Source organism: Canis lupus, chromosome 9 (genome assembly GCF_011100685.1).
Source record: "Canis lupus familiaris isolate Mischka breed German Shepherd chromosome 9, alternate assembly UU_Cfam_GSD_1.0, whole genome shotgun sequence".
NCBI lineage: Eukaryota > Metazoa > Chordata > Mammalia > Carnivora > Canidae > Canis > Canis lupus.
Genome location: NC_049230.1, coordinates 3,502,467 through 3,529,373, shown reverse-complemented (window position 1 = coordinate 3,529,373; position 26,907 = coordinate 3,502,467). Strand labels below are relative to the sequence as shown.

Below are 26,907 nucleotides of genomic sequence, written 5' to 3'. Positions count from 1 at the left end.
CGAGGTAGTTCTGTGACCTTGGGCTAACCACCGCCTCATCCAGCCCCAACCGGAATGGGTCTGTCATCATCACAGCCCTTCTCAAATGAAAGAACATGTATGAAACAGCCACAAAGATGCCTGGCTGGCTCAGTCGGTGGAGCGTGCAACTCATGATCTCAGGGTTGTGAGTTCAAGCCCCATATTTGGTACAGAGATTACTTAAAAATAAAAGCTTTATTTAAAAAACCCCCAAACAGTCCCATAAACTGTCTTAGAAAAAAACAAGGTATTTTATCTTCTTACCTTACACACAGAAGGGAACGGACACATTTTATCTAACAAATCCTAGAACTCCAGCACTAACCAGCCAACCAAAGGGAAATGAGGTCAAATTTCAAGGTAGTAAAAGGGATGAAGTCATAAAATTGTATCCTAAAAGTTTGGTTTAGAAAAACAAAGTTAACATCTGCTTTCAATAAAAGGTAAAAACTAGGAAATAATCATTTTAAAACCTCTCCACCTTTTCTAAAGCCTGGCAGTGGTAAGATCCGATCCAGCTGGAGTTTTGCAGCAGGATTCCTTCTGGCGTTCAGACTTCCAATCTGTGTCTGCAAAGCTGTTTTTGAAAGGATCACAGGAATGGAAAGCAGGGCTGGACCAGCCCAACAGGGAGAACCATTTTCTCTCGCTGGCCTCCTTGAGACAGAGGAGAGTGCTCAGCTCTCGGGGAAAGCCTGGGAATTCCCTACCCCAGCAGACAGACCAAGTCATCTGTGCTTGCCCCTCTCTCCCGAGGGAAGGGGCTCCAGAAACGCCCCGTGCCAGCTGCCGTCTCCCACTGCACAGCTGTGCCGCCACACCCCTTTCAGTCCAGAACTGGGGCTCAGTGGGGGCTTTAACAAGTCAGTTCTCATTTAACCTGTTCCTGAAACCAATCTATGCCAGCTCTTCGTAAAGCCCTTAATTTTTTGGCACACTGAAACGCTCTCGGTCGGCCTAATCGCTGGAATGGACCCCTAGGATCAAATGAAACATGCGATTCCAACTCCTTTTCTGGACATATTGTTGGAAGGAGGGCTAACACCCCCTCCCCCAGGAATGGTTCCAAAGTAGTCAAAGAGTCCAACAGAAACTCATGGGGTGGGTCCAGAGGAGAGAGAATCACCCTGAACCTGTCCCCCTGCTTCCCGCTGTCCTATTCGTCACCTCACCGAAGCAGGGCCACCAAAATTGGCCATCGGCTTGTTCCTAAATCTCAGGCCTAGAAGAAAGCCCCCTGAACATTTGAACATCTACCCCCGATGAGCCAGTGGAAAAACCCTAGGAGGAGAGAGCAGAATGCAAAACCACAAGGCAGTCATGCAGAGAGACGCTGCCGCACGCATCGGCTCTGCTGCGGGGTGGGAGAGGCTGGCAGCAAAGCATAATAGAGCGGGATCCGCATACTCTGCGTGGTACTCTACGCGACCAGCTCGCGCGCCATCCACCGGCCTCTTACCCAAGGCGAGTCCCCTCTCCTGCAGCCCCAGCGTCCCGGCAGCCCCCGTCAAAGCCTGGGCAGCTGGCAGCTCTCCGCTTCAGAGGCCATGGTGGGCCGCCACCGCCACCCCGCCGTCCCCGGCTCCTGGGTGCTCCCACTGCCCCAGGGGGACGGAGGGGCGCAGCAAGCACGGCATGTGTGCCGGCACAGCCAGGGTACAGGAGGCAGCGAGGAAACAAAGGCCAAGTGGAAACCGAGAGTGGAGAGAGCGCCGGTCCTGGAGGGGAAGGCTGCCGGGGCAGAGCCGGCGGAGCAGGAGCTGAGCGGCCGCCGGCTGACACTTGGCGTGCGAGCTGCTGTGCTCGCTGCTGTGCTCGCTGCTGTGCTCGCCGGGCGCCGCGCAGGCAGGCGGATTTCCATGAATGCAATTACAGCGGCCCCTCCTCCTCTGCCCCCACGCACGCGGCCTCCCGGGGGAGGGCTGCACCGCTCCTGGCAGGCTGCGCTCGCTTTTCTTCACCCCCGAGAAGCAGAAGGCTGATGGCTGCCTCGCTGGGGGGATGTTAACCCTTCCTTTAGACGCCCTCTCATTACCGAGCCCAGAAACGACAGGGAGGCCCGCGGAGGGCCCCTGCAGCCCCTCCTCCTGCTCCTGCGGGACAGGGGGCAGGCAGTGACGCCGGCCAGGCTGCCCCCGTGCCCCACACAGGTGTGCTCCGGCCTTTCTAGCAGAGGGCTTGCCTTCCACTCGGTCACCAGAGGTGGCAACGTCCCATTCCAGGGCACGCTGGTTAGGAGGAGTTCGAAGGCTGACCTTGCTGGCCTCGGGGAGAATACTCTAAGTGGGCTGGTGACAAGGAACATCCCTGCAACCAGAGAGCAGCGGCTCTGAAACTTCAGGGGGCATCATCAAACACCCAGGCTTGGAGCCTCGGACCCCAAGATGTGGCTCCCACGTGAAGGTAGACCAGAAGATGACTCGAGGCCGCTCTCTGCAGGCCACTCGGGGGAACACTGCCTTTGACTAGTGAGGGAAGAGACGTAAGGTTTTAAAAACAAATGCCAAACAAGCAGGGAGGCAAAAGAGAAGCCATGACACCAGATCAGGGCTCTGTGACCTCGGTGCTGCTGACCTTCTGGTGGCTCAGTCTCCCTCACGGGGGTGTCCTGGACAATGCAGGAGGTTGAGCTGCTGATGCCAGGGCGCCTCCACCACCTCACCTCCAGATGTACAACCACAGCGTCTCCAGACACTGCCAAATGTCCCCTGGAAGGCAAAACTGCCCAGCCTGGAAACCACTGCTCCATATAAACAACAAAGGAGAGAATAAAACCAAAACATCCCAGGCCCTCCCCTGCCTTCCAGTCTGCTGTCCTTAGGAAAGTGCCGAGAGGAGGCACCCCCCGCAGGCCTGTCCCCTCCGCGCCCCTCGCCATACTAATGTGGGCTCCATGTTCTGGGGATTCCTTGTCACCAGGACAGGGTCTCCAGACCCAACCCAAATACCCCAACTCTGCAGCCCAGCCTACATTTTTTAAGAAACAGCCATAATATGAACAACTTTATTTTTGTACCAAAATGGCAGTTCTCATCTGTAAGAATCCTATCAAGTCTATGAGAAATAAGCCCTAAAATTATTTACGAATTCTTTGTCTCAGGCTGCAAATGGAAACCAGCTTTCAACAAAGGTGTAGACTGAGAACCGCACCCCACTCCTGCCATCTGCCAGGGCACCCACCTCTTGCCCGCGGTGGAAGGTCCTCCTCCTCCTGGCTCCACCAGAGCTCTCACTCCCAGCATCTCTTCACCTCCTTCTTGTTTTTAGGGGCTCTTCCTCACCATTCCTCAAGAGTTGCTGCTCACAGGGAAAACTCTGGGGTCACGGTGGCCAGGCTCCCCTCTCAGTTTACACCTGCTGGTCATCACCTAACATCTCCCCCCACGCCACCTCTCTCTGTGTCTGTATCGTGCAGTTTACCGCCTGCCAATGCAGTCCTACTACCAGGGGTTTCATCTGCCCAGTAAGATCTCATACTCTAAGTGTATAACCAGGGCTATACACTTAGCCCCTTTTTGAGGCAACATTCCTAGTTTGTTTTTTGTTTTTTGTTTTTTTAAGATTTTTAATTTATTAGAGAGAGACAGAGGCAGAGGGAGAAGTAGGCTCCATGCAGGGAGCCCGACATGGGACTCGATCCCGGGTCTCCAGGATCACACCCTGGGCCAGAGGCAGCGCTAAACCGCTGAGCCAGGGCAGCCCAGGATGGCTCAGCGGTTTAGCGCCACCTTCAGCCCGGGTCCTGATCCTGGATTCCCAGGACAGAGTCCCATATTGGGCTTCCTGCATGGAGCCTGCTTCTCCCTCTGCCTGTGTCTCTGCCTCTCTCTGTGTCTCTCATGAATAAATAAATAAATAAAATCTTTTAAAAATAAATAAATAAACCGCTGAGCCACCGGGGCTGCCCACATTCCTAGTTTTTACACAAATACAGCAGAGATTTACAAATCCCAGCAGGTGACTGCTGACCTCTCACCTCCTGTGCCAGCCCAGGTCATAACACACCAGGCTCACATACCGCACCTGCTACAACGGAGTGACCAGAGGATCTGCAGCTGGGCCCGACCTGCAGCATGTGACGCTGGGCAAAGGGTCAGCTGGAATCTGGGCCACAGGCAGCTGGGAGCAAAGCCCACAATAGTCAATTCTCAGCACGGACAGTACGACCCAAGATGTAAGCAGACAAGAAGCTCAAGGAAAAACTATCAACAGAAAGTCTGCAGCGTCCCTCCTCATGTATAAAGAAGACGGATGCGAAAACAAACAGCCCCATCATCAAGTTCATGAACTCACAGTGATCAAAGATAAAGACCATTCACAGGTGAGCTAGTCAACTCTGGAAATCCACAGAGAGAAAATAAAAGTTTTTCAAAATGATTTTGAGACTGTTAATTCAACAATCTTAAAAAAAAAAAGAAAAGGAAAAAAAAGAAAGGAAGCGTACCACCCATGAATAAGGCACCCTGTTAGCTAGTGTAGAAGGTACAGAGATCGTTACTATTCCCTTCGAAAGAAGAGAGTCAGGCAGGTACGTGCAAAGGAACTGTGGCAACAGATGCTGGGGGGTGGGACACCGTGACCATGGCGGCCACGCTGCCAGAAGGCTCCACGCAGGACCTGAGGCTGGAGTCTAGTCTGAAAGTCGGAGCCAGGAAGGAGGGGCCCCTCCAGACTGGGGAGAGTGATGGTCTTAGGGTGGAAAGGGGAGAACGTGCTGGAAACGTGGGGGAAGCTGGGGTCACACTGGGTCCCCCTGACACGAAGCCTCTGGAGTCTACGCTGGGGTTGAGTGGCAGGAGAAGCACAGGAGCACCCCAGGAAGAGCGGGGAGTGGCTGCGAGGGGCCTGAGAAAGAACAAGGACTGGAGGCTTTTCGGGGGTCACCAAGGAACAGTGACGGGGACACTCGGCACCTGTCTAATGCAGCAGAACTGGGGTTCAGAAGTCGGGGCGCAGACACGAGTGTCTTCTGCCCCTGCCAGCGCTCCCAGCCCAACCACAGCTCACATCCTGCCTCCCACCATGAGGCCTCGGCCCATGGAACCAGCCCCGGAGACCCTCCACCACGCACGCAGGGGCATCTGCACAACCTCGGAGGTGGAGCTGAATTCCAATCTTGCCATTCATCAAGGGCCCAAGCGTGAGGCCCTGCCAGACCCCGGCTGACCCAGGCAGAGAGCCTCACTCAATCTCTGCTCTGCGTCATGCGACAACCGAGACACGGAGCTTTAATAGCTGTAATCCATTCCTGATACTTAAAAGTACTTAATTTTTCTTTAGTAAAAGCTAGATGTGTAAATACTTCTCACAAGAGGCAGACACCTGTTCCCACGGAGAAGGGCCTGGAGATCTCGAGAGAGAGCTGTCGTTTCTACTCTAACCCCAAAGCAGAAAACCCCGGCTCCCAGAACCGGACACTGGCCCTTACCAGAGCCGCATGGGGTCCCAGGAAGGGTTTCTGAAGTCTGACAAAGGGCTGGAGGCGCCAGCCTGGGCACCCGCCTTCTGCATCACAGCAGGTCTCAGTGGCCACTCCCAGGCAGGGCAACACCAAGATGGGGCCTCCTCACAGCGCCAGGCAGGCCAGGGCCGTATGCATTCTGCTTGGAGAGGTTGCTCTCGGAGTCCTCTACCTCCGGCTCTTTGCAGAGGGCAAGGCTGAGCTGGGGGGCGGTGCAGCAGGGAGGACAGCCAGGAGGCGGTGGCAGGAAGCAGACAAAGCTTAGTTCCACGTTCTCTGCCCTTCAAGCCCTGGGGTGGCACTTCTCCCTCTGCAACATGAGCTCAGGAGGTGAGTGACCCACAAGAGGGTGGGGGCTTGGCTATAAATTCCTGACACCAGGAAGGTTTCCGGTGGCCTCCCTCTAGTACAAACTGATCCTCACCTCTCGGCTGTTATCCTGGAGAGTATGATGCGATTGGTTTCCCTGGACAAATTCCCTTCCACCCCAAGCCCCCAAAGCCAGCATGGCCACTGTGACAGGGCCGGCCTCTTCGTAAGGGCAGGAGAGTCACCAGGAAAAGAAAAGGAGACGTGGGCAGAGGTTGGAAGACCCAAACAGGGTAAGGTCTCTCCTCGGTGTGTATGTCCCAGTTTCTAAAAATACTATGTACATCACCAACAAGATTTTTACAGAAATGATATAAGTAAAGTAATATTAAAGCTCTTAGGAGGGACGCCCAGGTGGCTAGCAGCTGAGCATCTACCTTCGACTCAGGGTGTGATCCTGCAGTCCCAAGATCGAGTCCCACACTAGGCTCCCTGCATGAAGCCTGCTTCTCCCTCTGCCTGTGTCTCTCTCTGTGTCTCTCATGAATAAATAAATAAATTTTTTTAAAAAGCTCTTAGGAAAAAAAAATGTATATATGGTTAGTTCAGAAAAGTATGAAGGAGGAAAAAGGCGATGTGAGGGAGTCACCCCTGGAGATGGACGTGTGTGAAGCTCGCTGATGGGGACACTCTAGAGATGCCAACACACCTGCTGGTACTTCAGGTCACAGGGTCTCAGGAAGAGAAGACACATAAATATAAAGAAAGGTGGGATTTCCAGCCCATGGTGGTGGTGCAATAAAGCCAGCCAGCTGTCGGGGAGAAGACTAAGTGGAGTTGCCCACCTTATTTATATCAAGATAAATTCTAGCTGCGTCACAGATTTTAATGTAGAGAAAGAAATCATAAACACTCTAGAATAAAGCATGGATTAACATGGTCATGATCTTTGGAAAGTGTGTTTCCCAGATTAAAATGAAAAGCTGCTGAGGGGAAAATGAAGCCCTAGCAGCTAAAGGTAAGCAGCCGGATAACAAATATGCAAAGCATGGGCCAAGGGTTAACTTCTTTAATTCACAAGGAGAGCAGCATGAAGCCCAGCAGGACAAACACGACTGGCAAAGGACACGAAGGCAGATGCAAGAGAAAAACACACATGGCCAGACATGGAAAGATGCTTGAACTCTCCAAAAACAAAAAAATCTAAAACATGCCAATTAAAACACGAACACCATACAGCCCTCCAATGGTCCAGCAGAAATTACACGTCTGATGACAGAGGAGACCCCGACGACAGCGTGGGGACACACAGGTGGCCGGGGGCGTGGAACCCTGCACAGCCTCTCTGCCGTACCAAAGCCTAAAAGCCACGTTCCTTTCCATTCAGCACTTCCATTTAAGAACTTACCCAACCCACATCCTCCAGAAATTGCAGTTGTTGTTGTTTTTTTTTTTTTTTTAAGAAATTGCAAAATTTAAAAACTACTTAAACACAATGTGGTCACAAGAAAGGAGGAGCTGATTTGTGAGTGCTCATCTAGAAAATTCTCGAAGACCTGCTCTGTGTAGTGGCAACCACGGAACAGCAGGTGCGGGCGAGAAGGACACGCGGGAGGCTGGCCGCGGAGCGTCCTCAGAGGCTGGGGGCCTGGACGGCTCATGTCCAACCTTTCTGTGTATCTGGATCCACAACTACAGCAACGTTTCACGTCAACGTTTCTATCCACACAAAATACAGAAACACCAGCAGTCGTTTACCCCAAAATATCTGCTCAGGTTGATGCCTAAATATTTCTTTTGTGGAAAATGCACACTTGGACTCTGCTCTCCTGCCTTCCCAGCGCCCGCCGTGCCCACAGCACCCTGCCGCCCTTTCCCACGTGGGCCACGGCTCGAGTCTATGCACCAGAGTCCCGAACGCTCAACGGAAGGTACGAGGGGAGAGAGACTTAGGACACCGGAGAGAAAGGAGACGCAGAAGAGCCACAGACTCGGAAAACAAATTCACCGACTCGTCCTCAGGTCAGCAGGTGACCTGGCGGGACTGCCCTGTGCAGGAAGGCCAAGGCTCCTTTCCTTTCTTTTCTTTTCTGTTCTGTTCTTTTCTTTTTTTTCTTTTCTTTTCTTTTCTTTTTTTTTTCTTTTTTTTTTTTAAGATTTTATTTATTGAGCAGCCCTGGTGGCTCGGTGGTTTGGCCCCACCTTCAGCCCAGGGCATGATCCTGGAGACCCGGGATCGAGTCCCACGTCAGGCTCCCTGCACGGAGCCTGCTTCTCCCTCTGCCTGTGTCTCTGCCTCTCTCTCTCTCTATCTCTCTCTCTCTCTGTCTCTCATGAATAAATAAAATCTATAAAAAATATTTAAAAAAAAGATATTTATTTACTAATGAGAGACACAGAGACAGAGAGGCAGAGACACAGGAGGCAGAGAGAGAGGCAGAGAGAGAAGCAGGCTCCATGCAGGGAGCCCGACGGGGGACTTGATCCCGGGTCTCCAGGATCACGCCCTGGGCCAAAGGCAGCGCTAAACCGCTGAGCCACCCAGGTGTCCCCAGAGGTTCCTTTCTTAAAGAAGAGGGGGCATTGGGGTGGGTGCCGACCCCCAGCAGAGCTGCCCTGCCGGTCTCCGCATCCCCCAGCGTGTCACCCGCAGCCACGGAGCCGGGCACAGCATGTCCTTGGGGGGCACATGTGGGTGGTCACAGATCGCCAGGCCCCAGCATTCCTCTCGAACGTGAGCTCCCAGCTGAGCCTGATGTCCCTTGACGACGACGCCCGGTGGCAGAGCCGACCGGGCTAGCCCGGTCCCTGCGGGGGCTGTCCGAGTCCGAGACCACACTGCGTTTAGCGACCATCCCAGCTGCGGCTCCTCAGAGGGCAAACAGGAGAGGCCGGCAGCTCCAAGAGTCTGTTTCCAACAAGGAAATCTCAGAAGAGCAGCAGGGGTGAGAAGGATGCGAAGTCAGTCACGCTGCCCCGTGAGGGGAAAGTGAGAACCGGACACCTTAAAACATTTCCGGAAGGTCTAGCCCTCCATCCCTCAACCAGCAGCAAACTGCATGCAGGTTCTACAGCCCCCTCCACAAACATACTCCGGTGAAGCTTCCAGAACCACAGAGAGGGCGAGAGGGCTGTGGACAACTGGAATGTCTCCCGTTTCCTAGGCCTTGCCCTCGCCTCCCCTGACCAGTCTGTATACTGATGAGGGCTCGTAAGGCCCAGACCTGGGCACGCCAAGACCCATAATCTGTGCCTTTTCTTTCTACCAATGCTGGCTCCTGAGACGATCCCACCCGCCTGCTGGACCCGGGGCCCTGACCGCTTCCGTATTCTGTAACGAGGGAACTCAGGAAGCTGCGGAAAGTCTCAGGCAACAGATAAAGGTCCTCTTTTTCAGAGGAGCAGAATCCAAACCTTGTTTCTGCTCACCCTCTTAAAAAAAAAAAAAAAAAAAAAAAAGAGCAGTTCTGATCCTCTTATGACGACAGTGTGAGCATTTGTCGCTGGTGTGCTCACAGGAGGGCCTACGAAATTCAGACCAGAGCGAGTCCCCTTCAACACCTGTCCCAGCAGATGGTGGTGATGCAGGTCCGAGGGGAAGCCCTCCTGCCTAAAATAACAACGTAACCATTTTGATTTTGCAAAACACAAACTCAATTCAGGAGGAAGGGAGTGAGAAACATCTGTGGGAATATTAATTTCTAGTTATGGCACGTTAGCGTCGCCTCTGCCTGCACGCCTCACGCTGAGCAGTCTTGGCCAATGCGAGGCTGGCACGGTCACAGGAAAGAGCAGGGGATCAGGGGTAGCGTTCTAGACGCCACCTGAGAACCCAACATCCTAGCGGAGGGGCATGCTACTTAATTCTATCCCACGCATCTTCCTAGAAATAACAGAATTTTACACTCACATAGAATCTCACAGTTTAAAATGTTTCTTTTTCATTTCCCTTTTTTCTTGGACTAGACAACAAAATCCAGCTATGAACCCTGTGTATTTCCTGACCATGAACCGGGCACTGTTACCTCCAGTTTTACAGCCGACGTAGGACTCAGTATAAACCCTCTACCAACAGACCCCATTCAAACTCGCGGAGTCCTTAGCTCTTTATTTTCTCTTACTGGAATAACCAAATTCACTTCAGCTCAGCATGTATTGAGCATCTGCATGTGCCCATCCTGTGCTCGGAGCTCAGACTAAAATAGCTCTGGCCCTGCCCGGCACAGAACATGAAGGCCAGAGGGGGAGGCGCGGGGGCCTGCACTCAGCACCTGCAGCCACAGTGGCCATGCACACTCGGACGACACCCAGGGACGCCAAGAGGCTCTGAGAGGCCAAGTGTCTGAACCAGGACTTGGGAAGGCAAATGGGAGTCCCCAAGTGGAGAAGCCGAAACCCAGGTGGACGCATATACCAAGCAGGGCAAGAAGGCCGGGAACTGGCTGGGTGCCAGGGGACAGGGCGCACACCTGGGGTCGGGGCACCCGACAGGCCTGGGCAGGCACCGGGAGAGGGCCCGGCATTGGCTTGCAAGGGCCTCAGTTCCACAGGCCACCAGCCCGAAGGAAAGGTTCGAGGGCAAATCAAGGGGGACTAAGCATTGAAAAGGTCAGACGAAGTCGCTGGAAGCCAACCTCAGGCAGTGAAGACACTGCTGGCTTCTCACTTACACTCGCCTCCAGACCGCTGAACGGAAACCGAGGAGCGCCGGCCCCACGTATGGACAGGGGCAAAACGCGTTTTTAATTTCCAGGTTTGGATTTGAGGGGAGTGCAGCAGGCAAAGATCTTACTTCTTGGAGGCATTTTCAAAGCCCCCACGGACCCTTGAATAGGTGTGCTCTTTGGGTCCTAGGAGCCTAGTAAAGGCGGCTCTATGAGGAGCACAGGCTGCCACTCACCTCTCCCCTCCCTCCGGGATCTTGGGGACCTACCAGAGTCAAGTCCCCGTGCTCCCTTCACTTTTATGTCTGCCTGAATGCCACTTCTACATCTCATCCTGATCCCTACAGGACCTGTTTTAGCAGCAGTTAAAGGGCAATGCTGGCCTCCCTGGTCCCAAACAGACAACAGGACAAAGCGCTCCAGGGAGGGGTGAGGGAAACAAGCGCAGCAGTTCCTGATGGTGACTCATTCCAAGCAAAGGGCTCTCAGCACAGAGACTCCCAGCCCTAAATGATGCCCCACTCTCCCCGCACACAGTGAGCGGTCCACGTTGGATGTTAGGGCCTCCAGGACAGCTGGAGGCCAATGGCAGGGGACCCTCTGAGTCAGCCTCTCGACGACTATTTAACGGGGCTTCCTCAGAGGTCTGAGGCCAGGCTCCCCAGGGAGGACCAGCAGCACGCGAGGATGAAAACGCAGCACGGTGACTGGTGGTCACTGTCTGGCCAGGCCAGGCTCACAGCCACTGTCCCAAATCCTCACTAAAGTGTCCTCTTCCTCTTTCAAAACAAGAAACCTAGGCTACTGTGGACTCACCTTCCAGATACAACAGTTCCCCTTTGGGGGGGGGGGTTCAACGCTAAGCTAGAACTTGCCTCTCTTTATCGTCCCCCCTCAAATGCGAAGTGTTATTACAAACAGCTCTATGCCCCTCTCTCCCAAAGTCCTTCACCGTGCACAGCTTTCCAAGTCACCCCGTGTATATGGTCCAAGACCACCTGCACTTAGAGGTGGAACTCGAAAATGTATTTTATAGTGAATCGAAAAGGAAAAGCAGAAAAAGCCCCCCAAAACTTGTTTTAACTTTCCCAAAATCTGCTTTGAAATATAGCGTCATATTTATTTCAAAATTATTCCTATAATTCATTACTAACTACAAAGAGCATACATTTTCCTGCTTCGTCTTACGGCATAAAAACATGGCCATCTGGCGTGGGCACCACAAAAAATACGCATATCCACGCACAAAACTACCGTGACTTTGGAGCGTCTGAAAGCCCTGGCTCACGGGGCTCTCATACAGCTTTTACAGGATCCTTAGGGATTTAAAAGCCACCAAGTTTCTTATCCCTTCCTTCGAGCTTCCCTGTTTACAGTGTGGGTGTGGAGAGGATGAAGGAAGTTTACAGACCCTGCAGGGCCTCCACCGGTCTTTACCAACACCGAAAGAGGAAGATCAAATTAACTCTGTATATTCCCTTTGATTCTTTTTGTTTAATGAAGCCGGATGCCTCACTGGTGCTGCCAACCTGGGCTCTAATGCCCATACATTCTCATGGTCACACTCATTCTGGGTACGTGCAGCCCCCACCCCCCCACCCTGAGCTCCTGGCGGACTATTACTCAGAGTCAGGAAACACAGACAGTCACTGCGGAGAAGAACCGAGGGTGGATCTTTACTGAGAAGGACAGACTGTGGCGGGGGGAAGAGCGCGAGTCTTTGGTTGAAAAACGCACTGAGTTGGGACACCTGGGGGCTCAGTGGTTGAGTGTCTGCCTTCGGCTCGGGTCCTGATCCTGGAGTCCCGGGATCGAGTCCCGCGTCTGGCTCCCCGCAGGGAACCTGCTTCTCCCTCTGCCTGTGTGTCTCATGAATAAATAAAATCTTTTTAAAAAAGATTAAAAAATATACACAGAGTTGCACACGCGCGCGCAAGCCTCAGCTCCCTGACCACTAACACTGGCCCTCTCCAGTTCTCCTGAAAACGCCGGGAGAAGCCAGAGTGGGCGCTGCTGCTGCTCCTCCCCGAAAGGCAGTAAAACTGCCATCACAGGACGTCACGGAGCGAGCAAGAGCCGTAACGGCCCCCTCCGGGCACCCAGGCGGGACTGGACTCACCAGGCTCCTCTGCGGTTTTAAGGACCATCTTCGCCGACACAGCGGGCCCCTGACGTGGCTGGAGGTTGTCGGAGGTTGTTCTACGAAGAGCCAAGAACCGCCGGAGCAAAGTTTCCCTGGCAGGAGGGCTGGGTGGGGCCGGGAACCCCTGTGGGCGGCTCAGCACCCCTCCCCTCGGCTCCCCAACCAATGAGCCTCCGGCCCCAGAGCGTCAGGGCCGCCACCCAGTTCACCCAGTTCCTGAAGTCAAGCCCGAGCAGCTCCCAGAGTTAACCGGCCCCTCCCTGGAAGCGCTCGGCCAGGCCTTCGGCTTCCAGGGCTTCCAGGGCTTCCAGGGCTTCCACGGAGGAGCAGCAGAGCCAGCCGTCGCTCCTCTCCGCTCAGGGGCACTTGCTGAGAATAGAGCCGCGCGGAGCCCGGAGCTCTCCCAGCAGCGAACAGCACATTTCCGAAGAGAATGACTAAGAGATCACGATCGTCACCGTGTGCTGTGAGGTCACAGGCTAAAAGGGGAAGGCAGATTTCCGAGGGGAAAAAGAATTCCAAGGGCAACACTTCCAATAGAAGTTCAATTTTATCTCCGTTCTATTTTCTACTGCGCCGTACCACGCTGTTCGTTTCCGCATACTCTTATTACACGATTCTTTTAAAAAAAGATTTTATTTATTTATTCATGAGAGACACAGAGAGAGAGAGAGAGAGGCAGAGACACAGGCAGAGGAGGGAGAAGCAGGCTCCACACAGGGAGCCCGACGTGGGACCCGATCCCGCGACCCCAGGATCACGCCCTGGGCTGAAGGTGGCGCTAAAACCGCTGAGCCTCCCAGGGATCCCCACATACTCTTATTACAGTCCCAAATCACGTGTGTTGTTGACATCAGATTGACAGTAACTAGGGGGAGAGCCTTAATCCCATCACCCAGGGATAAACACTGAGGAAATTTTGGTATATTTTTATATTCTTCCGGATTTTTGCTCTGGGCACTATGCTCCTTCGGTCTCTGCCCTCACTCCATCCCTGTGTATACACCATATACAAGTATGCCTTTGTCTCTCCATGTATCTCACATATATTCAAATACTTCTAACACTCATGTCGTGTAAAATATAAAAGTACTTATCTCTCTCAAGAGGCATTTATATTATCTCAAGAGATAAGTATATATAGAGAAATAACGAATATCTATAAAGAAATAATATACAGAGAAACAAAAATTAAATAGTTTACATGCTGTTTTATAACCAGCCATTTTTCACTGATAACATTTCTCCATGACCATAAATGGAGATTTATTACATTTTTTTATTATCCATGATACAGAGTATTTAACCAATTGCCTCCTATAAGACTTTTAAGTGGTTTCAAATTCTCCCGCCAATCTCAACAGCCATATGCACACACTCTGGCACATCTTTGATCATCCCTTGAGCAAACATTCTCAGAGCAGAGCTGCCGGATCTAGATACAGGCTCCGTGTGTTCACAGGAGGGACTACAAGGTCCCTGCCTGTTATTTCTACTTACATGTGACCAATACAACAATGGGTGCCTAGGGCATCATCACTACATCATCACTACCATTTCCTGGGTGCTCGCCTTGTGCCCATGGCTGACTCATCTAATCCCGAGAGCACCCTTGAGGGGTTCTCTTCAGCCCCAATTCGTGGAAGGGGACACCAAAGCCCAGAGGCGTCACCCGGCTTGCCCAAAGTCTGAAACCTGACACCGCACCAAGGTGTCTGGCAGCAAGGCCCAGGCTCTGGCTGGCTCCAGCACCAGACCCCCGAGCCCCTCCTCCCGCTAGTCCTGGTGGTGAGGGCGCCAGCAGGTGCACAGGAGGCCTGGACCGGCTGTCCTGAGGCTGGGCTCGCACACGTCTACAGCAAGACACCAGAGTGCGGCTTCCGGTCACACTCTGGATGTGGCCACAGGTGCCTTAAGGGCAGCGGCCTCGGCCCACAGTTTCCCTTCTTGCCTAATAAAAAATAAATATAGACACGTATATTTTTAAAAACCACCTTGTTTTGCAGAGGCAACTGACAGAAACCCAACTTCTTATCTTTAGTTCAGTATGTTAAAATCAGAGTTCATGCTTTCTCCTTTGTGTCCCCGTCGGCAACAGGTGCCAGGTCAAGTCCTGTCCAGGCCCATTTCAAAACCTCAGTTTAGGAATCCCTGGGTGGCTCAGAGGTTTGGCGCCTGCCTTTGGCCCAGGGAGTGATACTGGGGTCCTGGGATCGAGTCCTGTGTCGGGTTCCCTGCATGGAGCCTGCTTCTCCCTCTGCCTGTGTCTGCCTCTGCCTCTCTCTCTCTCTCTCTCTGCCTCTCATTAATGAATAAATAAAATCTTTTTTTTTTTTAATTTTTATTTATTTATGATAGTCACAGAGAGAGAGAGAGAGGCAGAGACATAGGCAGAGGGAGAAGCAGGCTCCATGCACCGGGAGCCCGACGTGGGATTCGATCCCGGGTCTCCAGGATCGCGCCCTGGGCCAAAGGCAGGCGCTAAACCGCTGCGCCACCCAGGGATCCCGAATAAATAAAATCTTAAAAAAAAAAAAAACCCTTCAGTTTATTCCCAAATCTGCATGTCTACCCGCTGGTGCCAGGGCCGATCTCTGATGCCAATCCCAACTTTTAAGGGGACAGGTCACTTCTACTTTCCACCCACTGCCGAGCAGTGGAGCGCCTCTCAGGAACAGATGGCGCTGGGCATAGGCACGTACTGCCTTCACAGGCCCTGCCCACATCTGCCTCTTCCCTGACAGGACGAACTCCATTTCTGCAAGTCTGAGCAGCAAGAAACAGCTTCTCAGTGACTGGAGCCGACACCGACCTGATGACTAGTGGTGGGGATGATCTTTTCAAATTTGCGGTATTTCTTCTTCTTTGAACTGCTTCTTCATCTTTTTTACCCATTTTCCTATTGGTTATCCTTCCTTACTGGTTTGTAGATTACAAATTCTTTGTAGTAAATGTTGCAACCTTTTTTCACAACCCATCACTTGTTTTGCCAGCAGTTGCGGCATCTTTGCCTTCCAGAAGCTTCTACGTGTTACAAGCAGGTCTGTGATCTCTTCCTCCATCGGCTTCTCTCAGCATTCACCAAGCACCAGAGTGTTGGGCACTGCAGAGTGCCAGGTACCGGAGGTGCACCAGACGACCGCAGCACCTTCCCTCACGACGCTTACACTCCACTGGGAGCTGGGAAGGGCAGGGCATCAAGGAGCAAAATACACGTACATTGGAAGACACATGCTACGTGGGGCTGGGGCAGGCACGGGGTCACAGATGGCTGCTCCTGGCCGGGGCAGCTGGGGCAGAGCCAACGGCGCCAGGAGGGGAAGGCAAGGCAGGAGGGGTAGGGAGGTTGGGGAGGGCTGTCGAGGGCCTCGTGGGCTATTTTAAGGACTGGTTTCCACTGTGGATAAGACAGGGAGCCAATGCCAGGGGCTGGAACAAAGTGGAGGACCTGATTTCCTTCGTGATGATAGCACTCCGATAGCCCACCCTGCAAGAGATGATCACGGCTTACACAGAAAGTGATAGGATTCCTGTTCTATTCACTTCTAAGGCAGAGCCAAGGACTCACCAATGGATTCCACGTGGGTATGAAAGAAGTCAAGGATGGCCCGAGCCCTCTGACCTGGGCAGGTAGAAGAATGCAGATGCCACCTCCCAGGTGGCAGGCTGCCAACAGGGCCCCTGCCCCATGGCACAGGGCATGCCTCAGCCTCCCCACCCGTCCTGCCCTGCTGCTCTGGACCTCATGATCTTCCGCTCTGCCTCACTCCTTGCTAGGCTGCCCAGTTCATGTCTCAAAAGAGGGATTCTAAATGGCTCACACAGTATCCACCATCCCTGTGTGGAGAGAGCGAGCCATCCAAGTCAGGTTCTTGTCCCAGTTCTGGAAGGCTGTCCATGGGGAGCATGCCCGGGCACACCCAGCAGGGCACCACACCACCTTCTGTGTGATCATCTCTCCTCCAAAGCTAGTGCAACAAATAACACTTAAAAAAAAGGAAGTAGTGAATGAAGAGGCATGTCTCCTGTTCCTTAAAATAGAAGTTTAACTACTAAAGCACCAAATTATATGACTGACTCACTCATAAGGAAAGTGACTTCATAACACATCATCCAGGTCTTGGGACATTTCTCACATTGCAAGTGGGTGCTACTTATCACGTCAGCCAATCGGCATAAAACCGGGCCTTCCTGGGCGAACAGAAACAAATTACCGCCCTACTCAACCAGGCACAGCTCCAGCATCAATCCCAAAGAGAATAAGATTGTAACACAGCTCTTTAAACGGAAGCTGTGCCCAAGTTCAAAGGACACTGTGATACCCTAGAACAATGGCACACTACAAAAGCAGGACACTGACCCAGGCCTCAGAGCCATCTGAGTGATGATATGGAAGACAGAGGAACTGGCCCAGGCCCCCCAATAAGCATTAAATCAACAAAGTGAACCACCAGCTACTCATATTAAAATCCTACATAAGGGCGGTTAGATTGCAAGTGTTTTGACTCAAGACATTTTATATTTTCAATTAATAAAATACCTTAGATTGCCTTAATCCTTCACCCCAGCCTCATCTTTGGTGACAGGTAAGAATGTGCAAATGTGTAATGGTTTAAAATGACCCAGGGGAAAATGTACATGAATATTCATGTAACATTCGGGGAGGTTTTTTTTCCTTAGCAAGATACCTACACATCACCATAGTCCCAAGGAGACAGGGCACACTCAAAGGGGGAGTGTGGACAGTTACTGAGAGACTGTCCACAAAGGTAAGGGCGGAGTCCGGGGAGGCTCTCAAGCCTCAGTGAAGCACCCCAGGGTGATCAGGACTGAGCGCCCTACCCACCTGCGGTCTGCGGGAGGCGGCGGCCGGCTGCAGGGGCTACCGGACAGGCCCTGGGACAGGGCCCGGATAACCCTCAGCCACCATGCAGGGAGAAGACCCCCTGACCTCATTCTCCTCGGACTCTCCAGCCTCCTGGACAGATCCAGTGGAGGCCAGCAGGCAGGGCAGCCTCCACAACAGCAGGACGGAGAGGGCCGACGGCACAGGCGGGGGGCTGCACGCCAAGGCACGAGCTCCAGGAGCCACTCGGCAGGGTAAGGACGTCTGCGACGGCCCCATCCGCTGCCTCGAGGTCTCAGCTCCTCATCATAGCTCCAAGACCCTCCTGGATGCGACCCCACTGCCCCCCCAGGCTTTTCTTACCCCTTGTGTCTAGTGTTTCCTCTTTAACCAAAATAACGTGCACACATCACATAAAAAAACAAACAGTACCTATGGCTTAAAACAGCAACCCACAGTTTCCTGCCCAACTGCAGCCCCCACGCTCGCATCCTGCTCCGTGGAGGTAGGCTCCTTCAGCTCTCTGTTCTGCTGATTACCTCCCTGCTTCCACACATCACAAGCACACTACCTGCTCCCGAGTCCTCAATTCTGGGCAGCAACTGCCTGCCATGGAAGAGGAAGACTCAGCTCTGACCCCCACCCTCCCCGCCCTGACACACGCTCCGTACAATTACACGTGAGGTTTGGGTTAAATCAGTGTTTATTACTTCCATAAACACTGCTCACAGCTTAGCTACACAACGTACTAGGATTGAAATTACCACGCAGTGGCGTGAAGTGTCTCCTTTGTGTCTGTGTGCTTAGCTCTCTGCCTTACAGATGGAAAGCCAAGCTCTCTCCACCAGGTATGACGCTGTCAACAGGAGCAACCCAGTTCTGGGTCAGCCCTCCAAAAACCTCCACACTCCTCCCGGCCCGGCCTTGCTGCTTTCACAGCAGCACCCTGGCAATTCCCTCTGCCTCTTCCAAACGCCGCCTCCCGTTTCTCTCATTCCGTGCTTCCTTCCTGGATCCCTTCTTTTGCTAGAGCATATCCTCTAAGAAGGACACGAGGGATGGGTTTCCATCACTGCTGTGGATTTTGCATGTCCAGAAATACCCCTGTCCTCCTCCCACACTCGACTGGCACTCTGGCTGGATTCAGGGCTGTAAGTTAAAATCGCTTCCTCACGATGGCGAAGGCATTCCCTCACTGCCTTCTGCTCCCACAGTGCTGTTAGTGACCGTGCCATTCCAACCCCAGAATTTTCTATGGGACCATCTTCCTGCTCTGAAGGCTTTCAGGGTCTTCACCCTTGGCGCTGTGTGGTTTTGTAACACAGTGTCCAGGTGTGGGTCCGTTTGCACACACTGTGCTAGCCCCTAGGCAGACCCCAACTCTCAAGTCTCATAATCTTTGATGATGTCCTACCCTTTTTTCTCAGCTCTCACCGTTTAGAGTTTCTGTTAGACGCTGGACCTCCACTGTGAATCCTACTTTTCATCTCCTTGTGGAACCACTTTCTAGGAAGTATTCTTGCAAGGCACTCAATGTTAGCGTTTACCCCCGATCTGCGTGCTGAAACCCTAACGTGATGGCATTTGGGAGGCAATCAAGCCGTGAGGAAGGAGCACACATGTGTGGGATTGGCGGCCGTCCAGGAAGAGGCCAGTGAGGCCAACTGGCTCTCCTTGTACCTCATACCTTGAGAGCACACAGCAGGACGACAGGCTCCTGGGGGCCAGGAAGGGAGCTGGGAGCAAGAAGCACCGATGCCGGCCCTGCTCAGACTCCCCGTCTCACACCCGCAGCACTCACACCCGAGAGAGCGCTGCAGACACCACCCAGTGTGTGGTGCTGTCACGGCCTGCCCTGGGGCAGCTCTCTACTTCATCTTCCAGTCTCTGGATTGTTTTCTTTTGGCTGTTTTTAACTCGCATGAGCCCACTCTTAATCTCCGAATGTTCCTTTTGGATAGCATCCTATTCTTGTTTTATTAATACATCACATCTAAGACTCCTAGGTATGTGGCTTTTAAAATGCCCTGCTACAATCTGTTTCCTCAAACATCTTTTCAAACGCCGGCACATTGGCGAGGACAGGCACACACTAGCAGATGTGAAGATGTGGGCTGTCCCTCCACATCTAAGGGCCAGCACCAGCAGCCTGGTGAGAAGGCGTGTGGTGGGTGCGGCCTGTGGAGCGTTGGGTCTCCCTTAAAGCAGGAAAGCGGTAACACGCGGACCGCGAGGGGCTCCGTGGGTTCTCTCTCCCATCAGCCTGAAGAGCCATCCTCCAACCTCCTTCCTGGGCTGTGTGGGCTACAAACCTGGGCAGAGCAGCCGGGCCGCCAGGTGGAGGGAGAAAGGGTGGGACGGCCACACCGAAGGACACACACCTTTGCTCACTCTCCCTGTGCCGCCATAGCGCTCTCCAGAAATCAAACCTTTGTGTTCCACCAAAAGTGGAGGAGACATTGCCTTGCTGCAGGATGTGGGGAGGGGACCTGAGAGCCTTCATGCCTGCCATGAACACCTTCCACCCTCATCCAATCCCTACCCTCACCCCTTGTCTCCACTCACAGAGGCCCACGGAGCCCTGCAGCCTTTCTGGGATGTGAGGGTAAGTGGTTTTGCTTCCTGATGGACCCCTCCTCTGCAGCTGAGATCTTTCCTGATGAGCTGCCAGGGCGAGAGTGGCATGGGGCATAGAACCATGCGAGTGTCCTAAGACTCCCAGAAGAGCAGCTGTGCGCTGGGCTGGAGGGTGACAAAGACGTCAATCCTCTGCAGAAGAAAATCCACAGGCACCTGGCAGTACTGCAAACTCTTTGGGAAGTTACTTCTGCTTGGGTTACCTGAAAAATACAGATTTGTACTGTTTTTCCTCACAAACAGGAATGGATCTTGCCAAAAAATAAAAAATAATATAACTGAAAAATTTTTAAAAGGCTGAGGACAAAGAAAATACATATGTGTTACAAAAAATTCAAATGAGGGGGTCACCCGGGTGGCTCAGCAGTTGAGCATCTGCCTTGGGCTCAGGTCATGATCCCGGGCTCCTGGGATCGAGTCCTGCATCAGGCTCCCTGCTTGGCGGAGAGCCTGCTTCTCCCTCTCCCTCTGCTTCTCCCCCTGCTTGTTTTCTCTCCTATCAAATTAATAAATAAAATCTTACAAAAAAAAAAAAAAGGAAGAAGAAGAAGACAAACTGTACGGAAAGTAGTTGGCATAGTAGTTTTAGACGCCTTTTAAAATAAAGTAAAAAATACATGATGCAGTCAATGCCGTCTGTGCTGCCCTCTGCTGGCTACACGAGGAGGCTGTTTAAAGGTTTACAATTGGCCATTTTTGCCAGTAAATTCAATTACGTTTTGAACATATATGGGGAGAAAAGAGGGAAATTCATGATCTACACAGAGTGGGCCATGCTCTGCTGATACCTGCCAATACTTCTTTCTTATTTTCTGAGATGGTTTTCTTAATACTAGAACTGGTTTGACCTTTGTCCCTACACCGGCGCATCGTGGGAACTGGCACGGGGAGGACGAGGACGGTTAAGGATGCAGCGGCTGGAAGGCGGCGTGGCGGGGTTAGGGCAGCACCATGCAAAGCATCAGAGCAGGGGTCCCCGCCGGCACCACCAAGGAGACAGAATGAGCCCCAGTGACAAGCCACCCGGCATGAAGACTGGAGGCAGGCCGGTCCTTCCGCAGCTCTGGGACACGGAGGGCACTGGCTGTCCCCTCTGCAGTCCTCGCCGTGAACGCCGGTGAGAGGATTCAGTGCCCACGGCCGCTGCTCCGGGAAGAGACTGAACTCGGGGCCCCGGGTGGCCCCTCCCCGGGCCTCCTCACCCCGAAACCTGAGACAGCCCACCCGCCCCCCGTTTTCTAGCGACCGGTCACACACACCCCACTCAGATGTCTTAATAAAGGTAGTGCTGAGTACGCTGCCTTCATCCAAAAGGCTGGAGTCCTCCCTGGGTGTTCAACTCAAGCTAACGCCTGCTGAACGTGCTGCGGGCTGGGGCCCGGAGGTGAGGACACCTGCCTCCCTGGTCACACCACGGCCCCGGGGTCCCAAGGGGCGCTAGGAGTCACACGTACGTCACCATGTGGCAAGCGGAGGACTGGAGCACGGAGGGAGCGTGGGCAGTCCAAAGAAGTGGTGTGGCCTTCCAGAAAATCCTAGTGGCGTTCTCTGGCGCTTAGGCCTGGGGAGGGCCCACCACCACCCTGGGTCTCATCTTGAAGGACGCAGACACTGACCATCGGGTGAGGAGGCGCTCTCTGGGACAGGAAGGGCACTTTCAGATGGAGGCCCTTGGATGCCTGGTGCTGCCGGGCTCTCCCCCGACCGCGAGACGACCACGTCCAGAGGCCTGCCTGCCTGCGTCTCTGCACTGGCACAATGCTGGCCCCCAGACAAACCCTCCTCCACTGAACAGATCCTCAGTCTGGGTATTTCAACTCTTTTTTTTTTTTTATTTATTTATGATAGTCACAGAGAGAGAGAGAGAGGCAGAGACACAGGCAGAGGGAGAAGCAGGCTCCATGCACCGGGAGCCCGACGTGGGATTCGATCCCGGGTCTCCAGGATCGCGCCCTGGGCCAAAGGCAGGCGCCAAACCACTGCGCCACCCAGGGATCCCTCAACTCTTTTTTGAAACTGATTTTATACCCAAAGTCACAGAACAAAGAGCTGGGGTGGCTGGGCTGCACCCATTCCCTTCCCAGCCAGGAAGCCTACCTGGGAAAGAAGTTTACAGGAGAAAGAGACCCAGCAGACACAGGTTCAGGTTCAAAGTAAAAAGATGGGAAGGTCCAAAGAGCAAAGAGGCTCACGGAGCCAGCAGGGCCTGGGGAGATCTGTCAACGTTAGCTAAAGGGATACAGGCCAATGCACAATCATCAATCAGGGCATTTTCAAAAGCATGTATCAGTTTACAGAGAAACACGGACACTTTCACAGAAATACTCTGTCTTTTAAGCACGAAAGTAACCCTGGAGCAGAGCGGGCGACCACTCCTACCACCATCATCCCCATCATCCCCGGGTCATCATGAGGTAAGCTGAGGCCACAGGAAGGGTCAGGAGCCACGCAGACTCTGGCCACCACCAAGCCCCACGGGGGTCTTCCTATGACCAATGTGTCCTCCGTGTGCTCGCCCACCCCGTGGGACGCTTGCTGTCCACACCAACCAGACAGAATGTGCAGTCTGGAAGCCAAGCGTGATTCCCCTCAGCTCTCACGTTGCCCAAATGACAGCACCTATCCTGACACAACTGCAAGAACCACAAAGGTAAACCAATCGGCACATCTTCCCAAATGCTAAATTCCAGTCTCCTTGTTTTTATCAAAGCAAACTACTTGTGGAATAAAGCAAGACATGAAACGACCACCCTGAGTATTTTTAACAAAAAGGATTCCCTCACTGAAGGCAGAATAACTTACATTTTTCTTATCTTTATTTTTATTATCATCTTTTTAAGATTTTATTTCTAAAGAAGCTCTACACCCAGTGTGGGGCTTGAACTCACAACCCTGAGATCAGGAGTCACATGCTCCACCGACTGAGCCAGCCGGACACCCTTCTTCTTTAGGGACGAAATACATGATTACTGTGCTCCTGGTAGAGGCCTAGGGGACAGGATATAAAATACAAAATATGCAAGCCCTTGTTTATGGCCTACATAACACAAGTTAAATACATGTTTTTCTAGAAGTTAGTTTTTACCATTAATAGGTCTTAGAAATTTTCTCATGCCAGAGCATATAGACCTGCCTCAATTTTTAAAAACTGGTACATCCCACAGTTAAGTTTGTACCACACTTTGATTCCTGCCTGGTGATGTTGAAATTGCTTCCAATACTTTGCCATCACGAGCTGAGCTACAATCACCAATCTTCCACATCGGGCTTCCTGCACTTGGCCAAGTGTGTCTGAGGAAGATGCTCAAGAAAGCTGAATTAGAGTCGGCTGGTACTTAGCTGGCACTTAACTTTGTATTTTGAATCATTTTAGATGTGCAGAGAAATGGCAACAACATGGAGTCCCTGTGTCCCCTTCACCCACTTCCCCTAGAGTCACCACCTCCGTCTTATGTAACCACAGCGGAATTACTGCGACGCGGAAGTCGACAGTGACATGGTGCTGACAGCAGGGCCAGCAATCCCAGGGACACCACCAGGGCCTCTCGCTGCTGTCCTTTCTTCCAGCCCAGGATCCAATCCAAGAGTCCTACTGCTTGTCGTGTGTCCTCGATCCCCAATCTGTGACAGTTTCCTGGTCCTTGTGCATCATGGGCTTGACCCCTGGCAGAGAACTGGTCACTTATTTTGTAGAATGTTCATTGGTTTGGATTCGTTGGGGGTTTCTGCTGATTTCATGGAGGTTGTCACTTCTGGCAAGAATGGCATAAAGAGTAAGGTTGTGCTCTTCTCAGAGCATCGTGTCAGATGCCCATGACATTGCTGAGTCTGTTTCCTGGTGATGCTAACCACGTGGTGAAGGTGAGCAGCAAGTTTCTCTAAGTGATGTCCCTTGGTAACTGGTGAGTGCCGTGCGGGAGGATGAATTCGGTCATCATCAGATTCTCCAGACAGGCTCACCTAGTATTTTCCCTGCCCCAGCCCTGGAATCGAGCACTCCCCCAACGATCCCTGGCTCCTTGTAATGGAGGGTGGTACTGGAAAACCACGATCTCGGTACCGGTGGTACAACCATTGGCCAGACTACCCAACTGCCTCCTGAAGCTCCACGCCACACACAAGAATGCCTGCGTCCCCACAGCTTTGCCAGGACTCTCTTCCACTTGGCCAACCTGATGGCTGGTGTAATCTGCACCTCCCTACTTAGCAGGAGCACTGAACACTTAGGTTTATCGGCGACCTACACTTCTATGAACTGTTCGTATCTTTTGTCTTATTTTCTACTGTCTTCTTACTAATTTGTAGGTACTCTCCCTAAGGTATGGATAGTAATCCTTCACTTGTAGGTGTTGCAGATATCTTCTTCAACTATAGTGGCTGTCTTAACTTTTTTAAGACTTTGTTTATTCATGAGACACACACAGAGAGGCAGAGACACAGGCAGAGGGAGAAGCAGGCTCCATACAGGGAGCCCGATGTGGGACTCGATCCCAGGACCCCGGAATCACGCCCTGGGCCAAAGGCGGTGCTAAACCGCTGCGCCACCGGGGCTGCCCGCTAAGTTCATTTATATGAAGCCAAAGCTGTCAATTATTTTTTCTTTTATGATCTGGGCTTCTGTGACCTGTTTAGGAAGTGGTGTTCCTTCCCAATGAAATTGTAAAAAAAAATATTCACTTCAAAATTTATATCCAGGTGTTTATATAATGTATATTTTGTGTATATTTACATATTTGTCATTCTATACTTTGAAAAAAAACCTTCAAATCAATTACAGCATATACAATCCTGAGGCAACTGAGTGGCTTCATCAGCTCAGTGTCCAACTCTTGAATTTAGCTCAGGTCGTGATCTCAGGGTCCTGGGATCAAGCCCTGTGTTGGGCTCTGCACTCAGAGAGGAGTCTGCTTGTTCCTCTTCCTCTGCTCCTCCCCTGTTCTCTCTCTCCCTCCCTCTCAAATAAAAATAAAAATGTTCGAAATATATATAATACATATGTACACATAGAAACATGTAAATAAACCTTATATTAATGTATACATACTTTGATCTATAACCCATCTGGCGTTTTTGGTTTGTTCTTTTAAGTATAGAATGACAAAGGGAATATAAGTTTTTCCTGAACGGATGGTCAAGTGTCATCACCATTTACCGAAGAGCACATCCTTTCCCCACTGATGTGAGATGTTACCATGGGCAGGACAGGTGGTGACTAAAAGCCCAAGAGCCAACTGCCTGGGGGGGCCCTCCTCACTGTTTCACCTGCGAGCCATGTCAGCTACTTCCTCTTTCCATGTGAGTTTGCATATCGAGGAAATGGAGAAAATCTTCCCACTTCACAGGGTTACTGAAAAAGTGCTTAGAACAGTGCAGACATCCAGGAAACACTCAATACCTGACAGCTGTTATTGTCACAAACCAAGTCTGCACACAAGCACTGGTCTATCTAGCCAGTGTTATACAAAGAGATATATAATTTGAGCCAAATATGTAATTTAAAATTTTCTAGTATCCACATCAAAAAACTAAAAGAACACTGGGACGCCTGGGTGGGTCAGTGGTTGAGCATCTTGCCTTCGGCTCAGGGCATGATCTTGGAATCCTGGGGCTGAGTCCCGCATCAGGCTCCTTCCATGGAGCGTGCTTCTCCTGTGTCTGCCTCTCTCTCTGCTTCTGTGTCTCTCATGAATAAGTAAAATCTTTAAAAAAAAATTTAAAAACTAAAGAACAGGTAAAATTAACTTTAAATCATAAAATTTAACCCAATATATCTAATAACATCATTTCAGCATATAATCAATATAATAAATAATAAGACATTTTGCATTATTTTTTTCGAACTAAGGTTTCAGAATGTGGTGCATGTTTTACACTGGAGCACACTTCACGTTTTCAACTACGGCTGGTTAGCAAAGGGGTCAGGACAGGGCTGCGCTGGTCCTCTGATGTGATCATATATTCTTATAACAATATCACACACATGTGTGCAAAAGTACTATAAGGACTAAACATCCACTTGACTGAAAAAGACTCTCTTGGCAGACTTGAAAAAGGAATCTTTTTTTTTTTAACCTGATGAAAGTATCTGCAAACAATTTATAGTACATGTTATACTTTGTAGGGAAAAGTTGAAAGTTTCTCCATGAAGACAAAAGAAATGAAGGATGTCCACTCTCTGCAACCCCCTTGGTACTGGGCTAGAGGATCTTCTAGCCTGATCTTTCACAACCAAAGAGCACAGGAGAAATCAGGCCCTGATCCCCTGAACAGTTAAATAGGGAAGAAAAAAAGACATAAGGACTGGAAAGAGGGAAGAAAAGAAAAATGAAACCATTAATTTCACAGTAGGTTTAAGTGTCCACATAGAAAAGGTAAAAGAGGGGCACCTGGGCAGCTCAGGTCATGATCCCAGGGTCCTGGGATCGAGCCCTATGTCATTGGGCTACCTGCTCAGGAGGGAATCTGCTTTTTTCTCTCCCCCTGCTTTCGTTCATTCTCTCACATATATAAATAAACTCTTTAAAAAAGAAAAGAAAAGAAAAAGGTCAAAGAACCTAAGGGTAAACAGCTAAAATCATTACCAGGGTTTAACAAGGCTGCTGGTCACCACAAAATTGATACATAAAGCACAAAAGCACTTCAGTGTATTAGCGACGGGCAGAAGTTGATACTTAGTAACAGATCTATCAACAATGTGCAAAAAAGAGTTTTGTGGAAAGAAATCCTAATATGTTATTGAAAGACTTAAATGAAGACCTAAATAAATGGAGTTTAGGGAAACTGTACTCAGAGCTCATATGCTAAAGATGTCAGGTTTTTTTCCAGA

At 51.5% G+C, this 26,907-nt stretch overlaps 1 protein-coding gene across 4 annotated transcripts in view; it reads right to left on the bottom strand.

Annotated features, from left to right (window-relative positions):
• Positions 1–26,907, bottom strand: part of CYTH1 (cytohesin 1) — a 77,812-nt gene that overhangs the window by 27,816 nt on the left and 23,089 nt on the right. The window contains exon 1 of one of the 4 annotated variants that reach the window (XM_038546429.1): positions 20,010–20,268. The exons of 1 other annotated variant lie outside the window; for it this stretch is intronic. In XM_038546429.1, coding sequence (XP_038402357.1) covers positions 20,010–20,136 — 127 coding nt within the window. In that variant the 5' untranslated portion in view covers positions 20,137–20,268. Of the gene's footprint in view, positions 1–1,480; positions 1,832–12,574; positions 13,019–20,009; positions 20,269–26,907 lie in introns of those variants that run through there. 2 more of the 4 variants (XM_038546430.1, XM_038546432.1) reach the window with 2 other exon arrangements.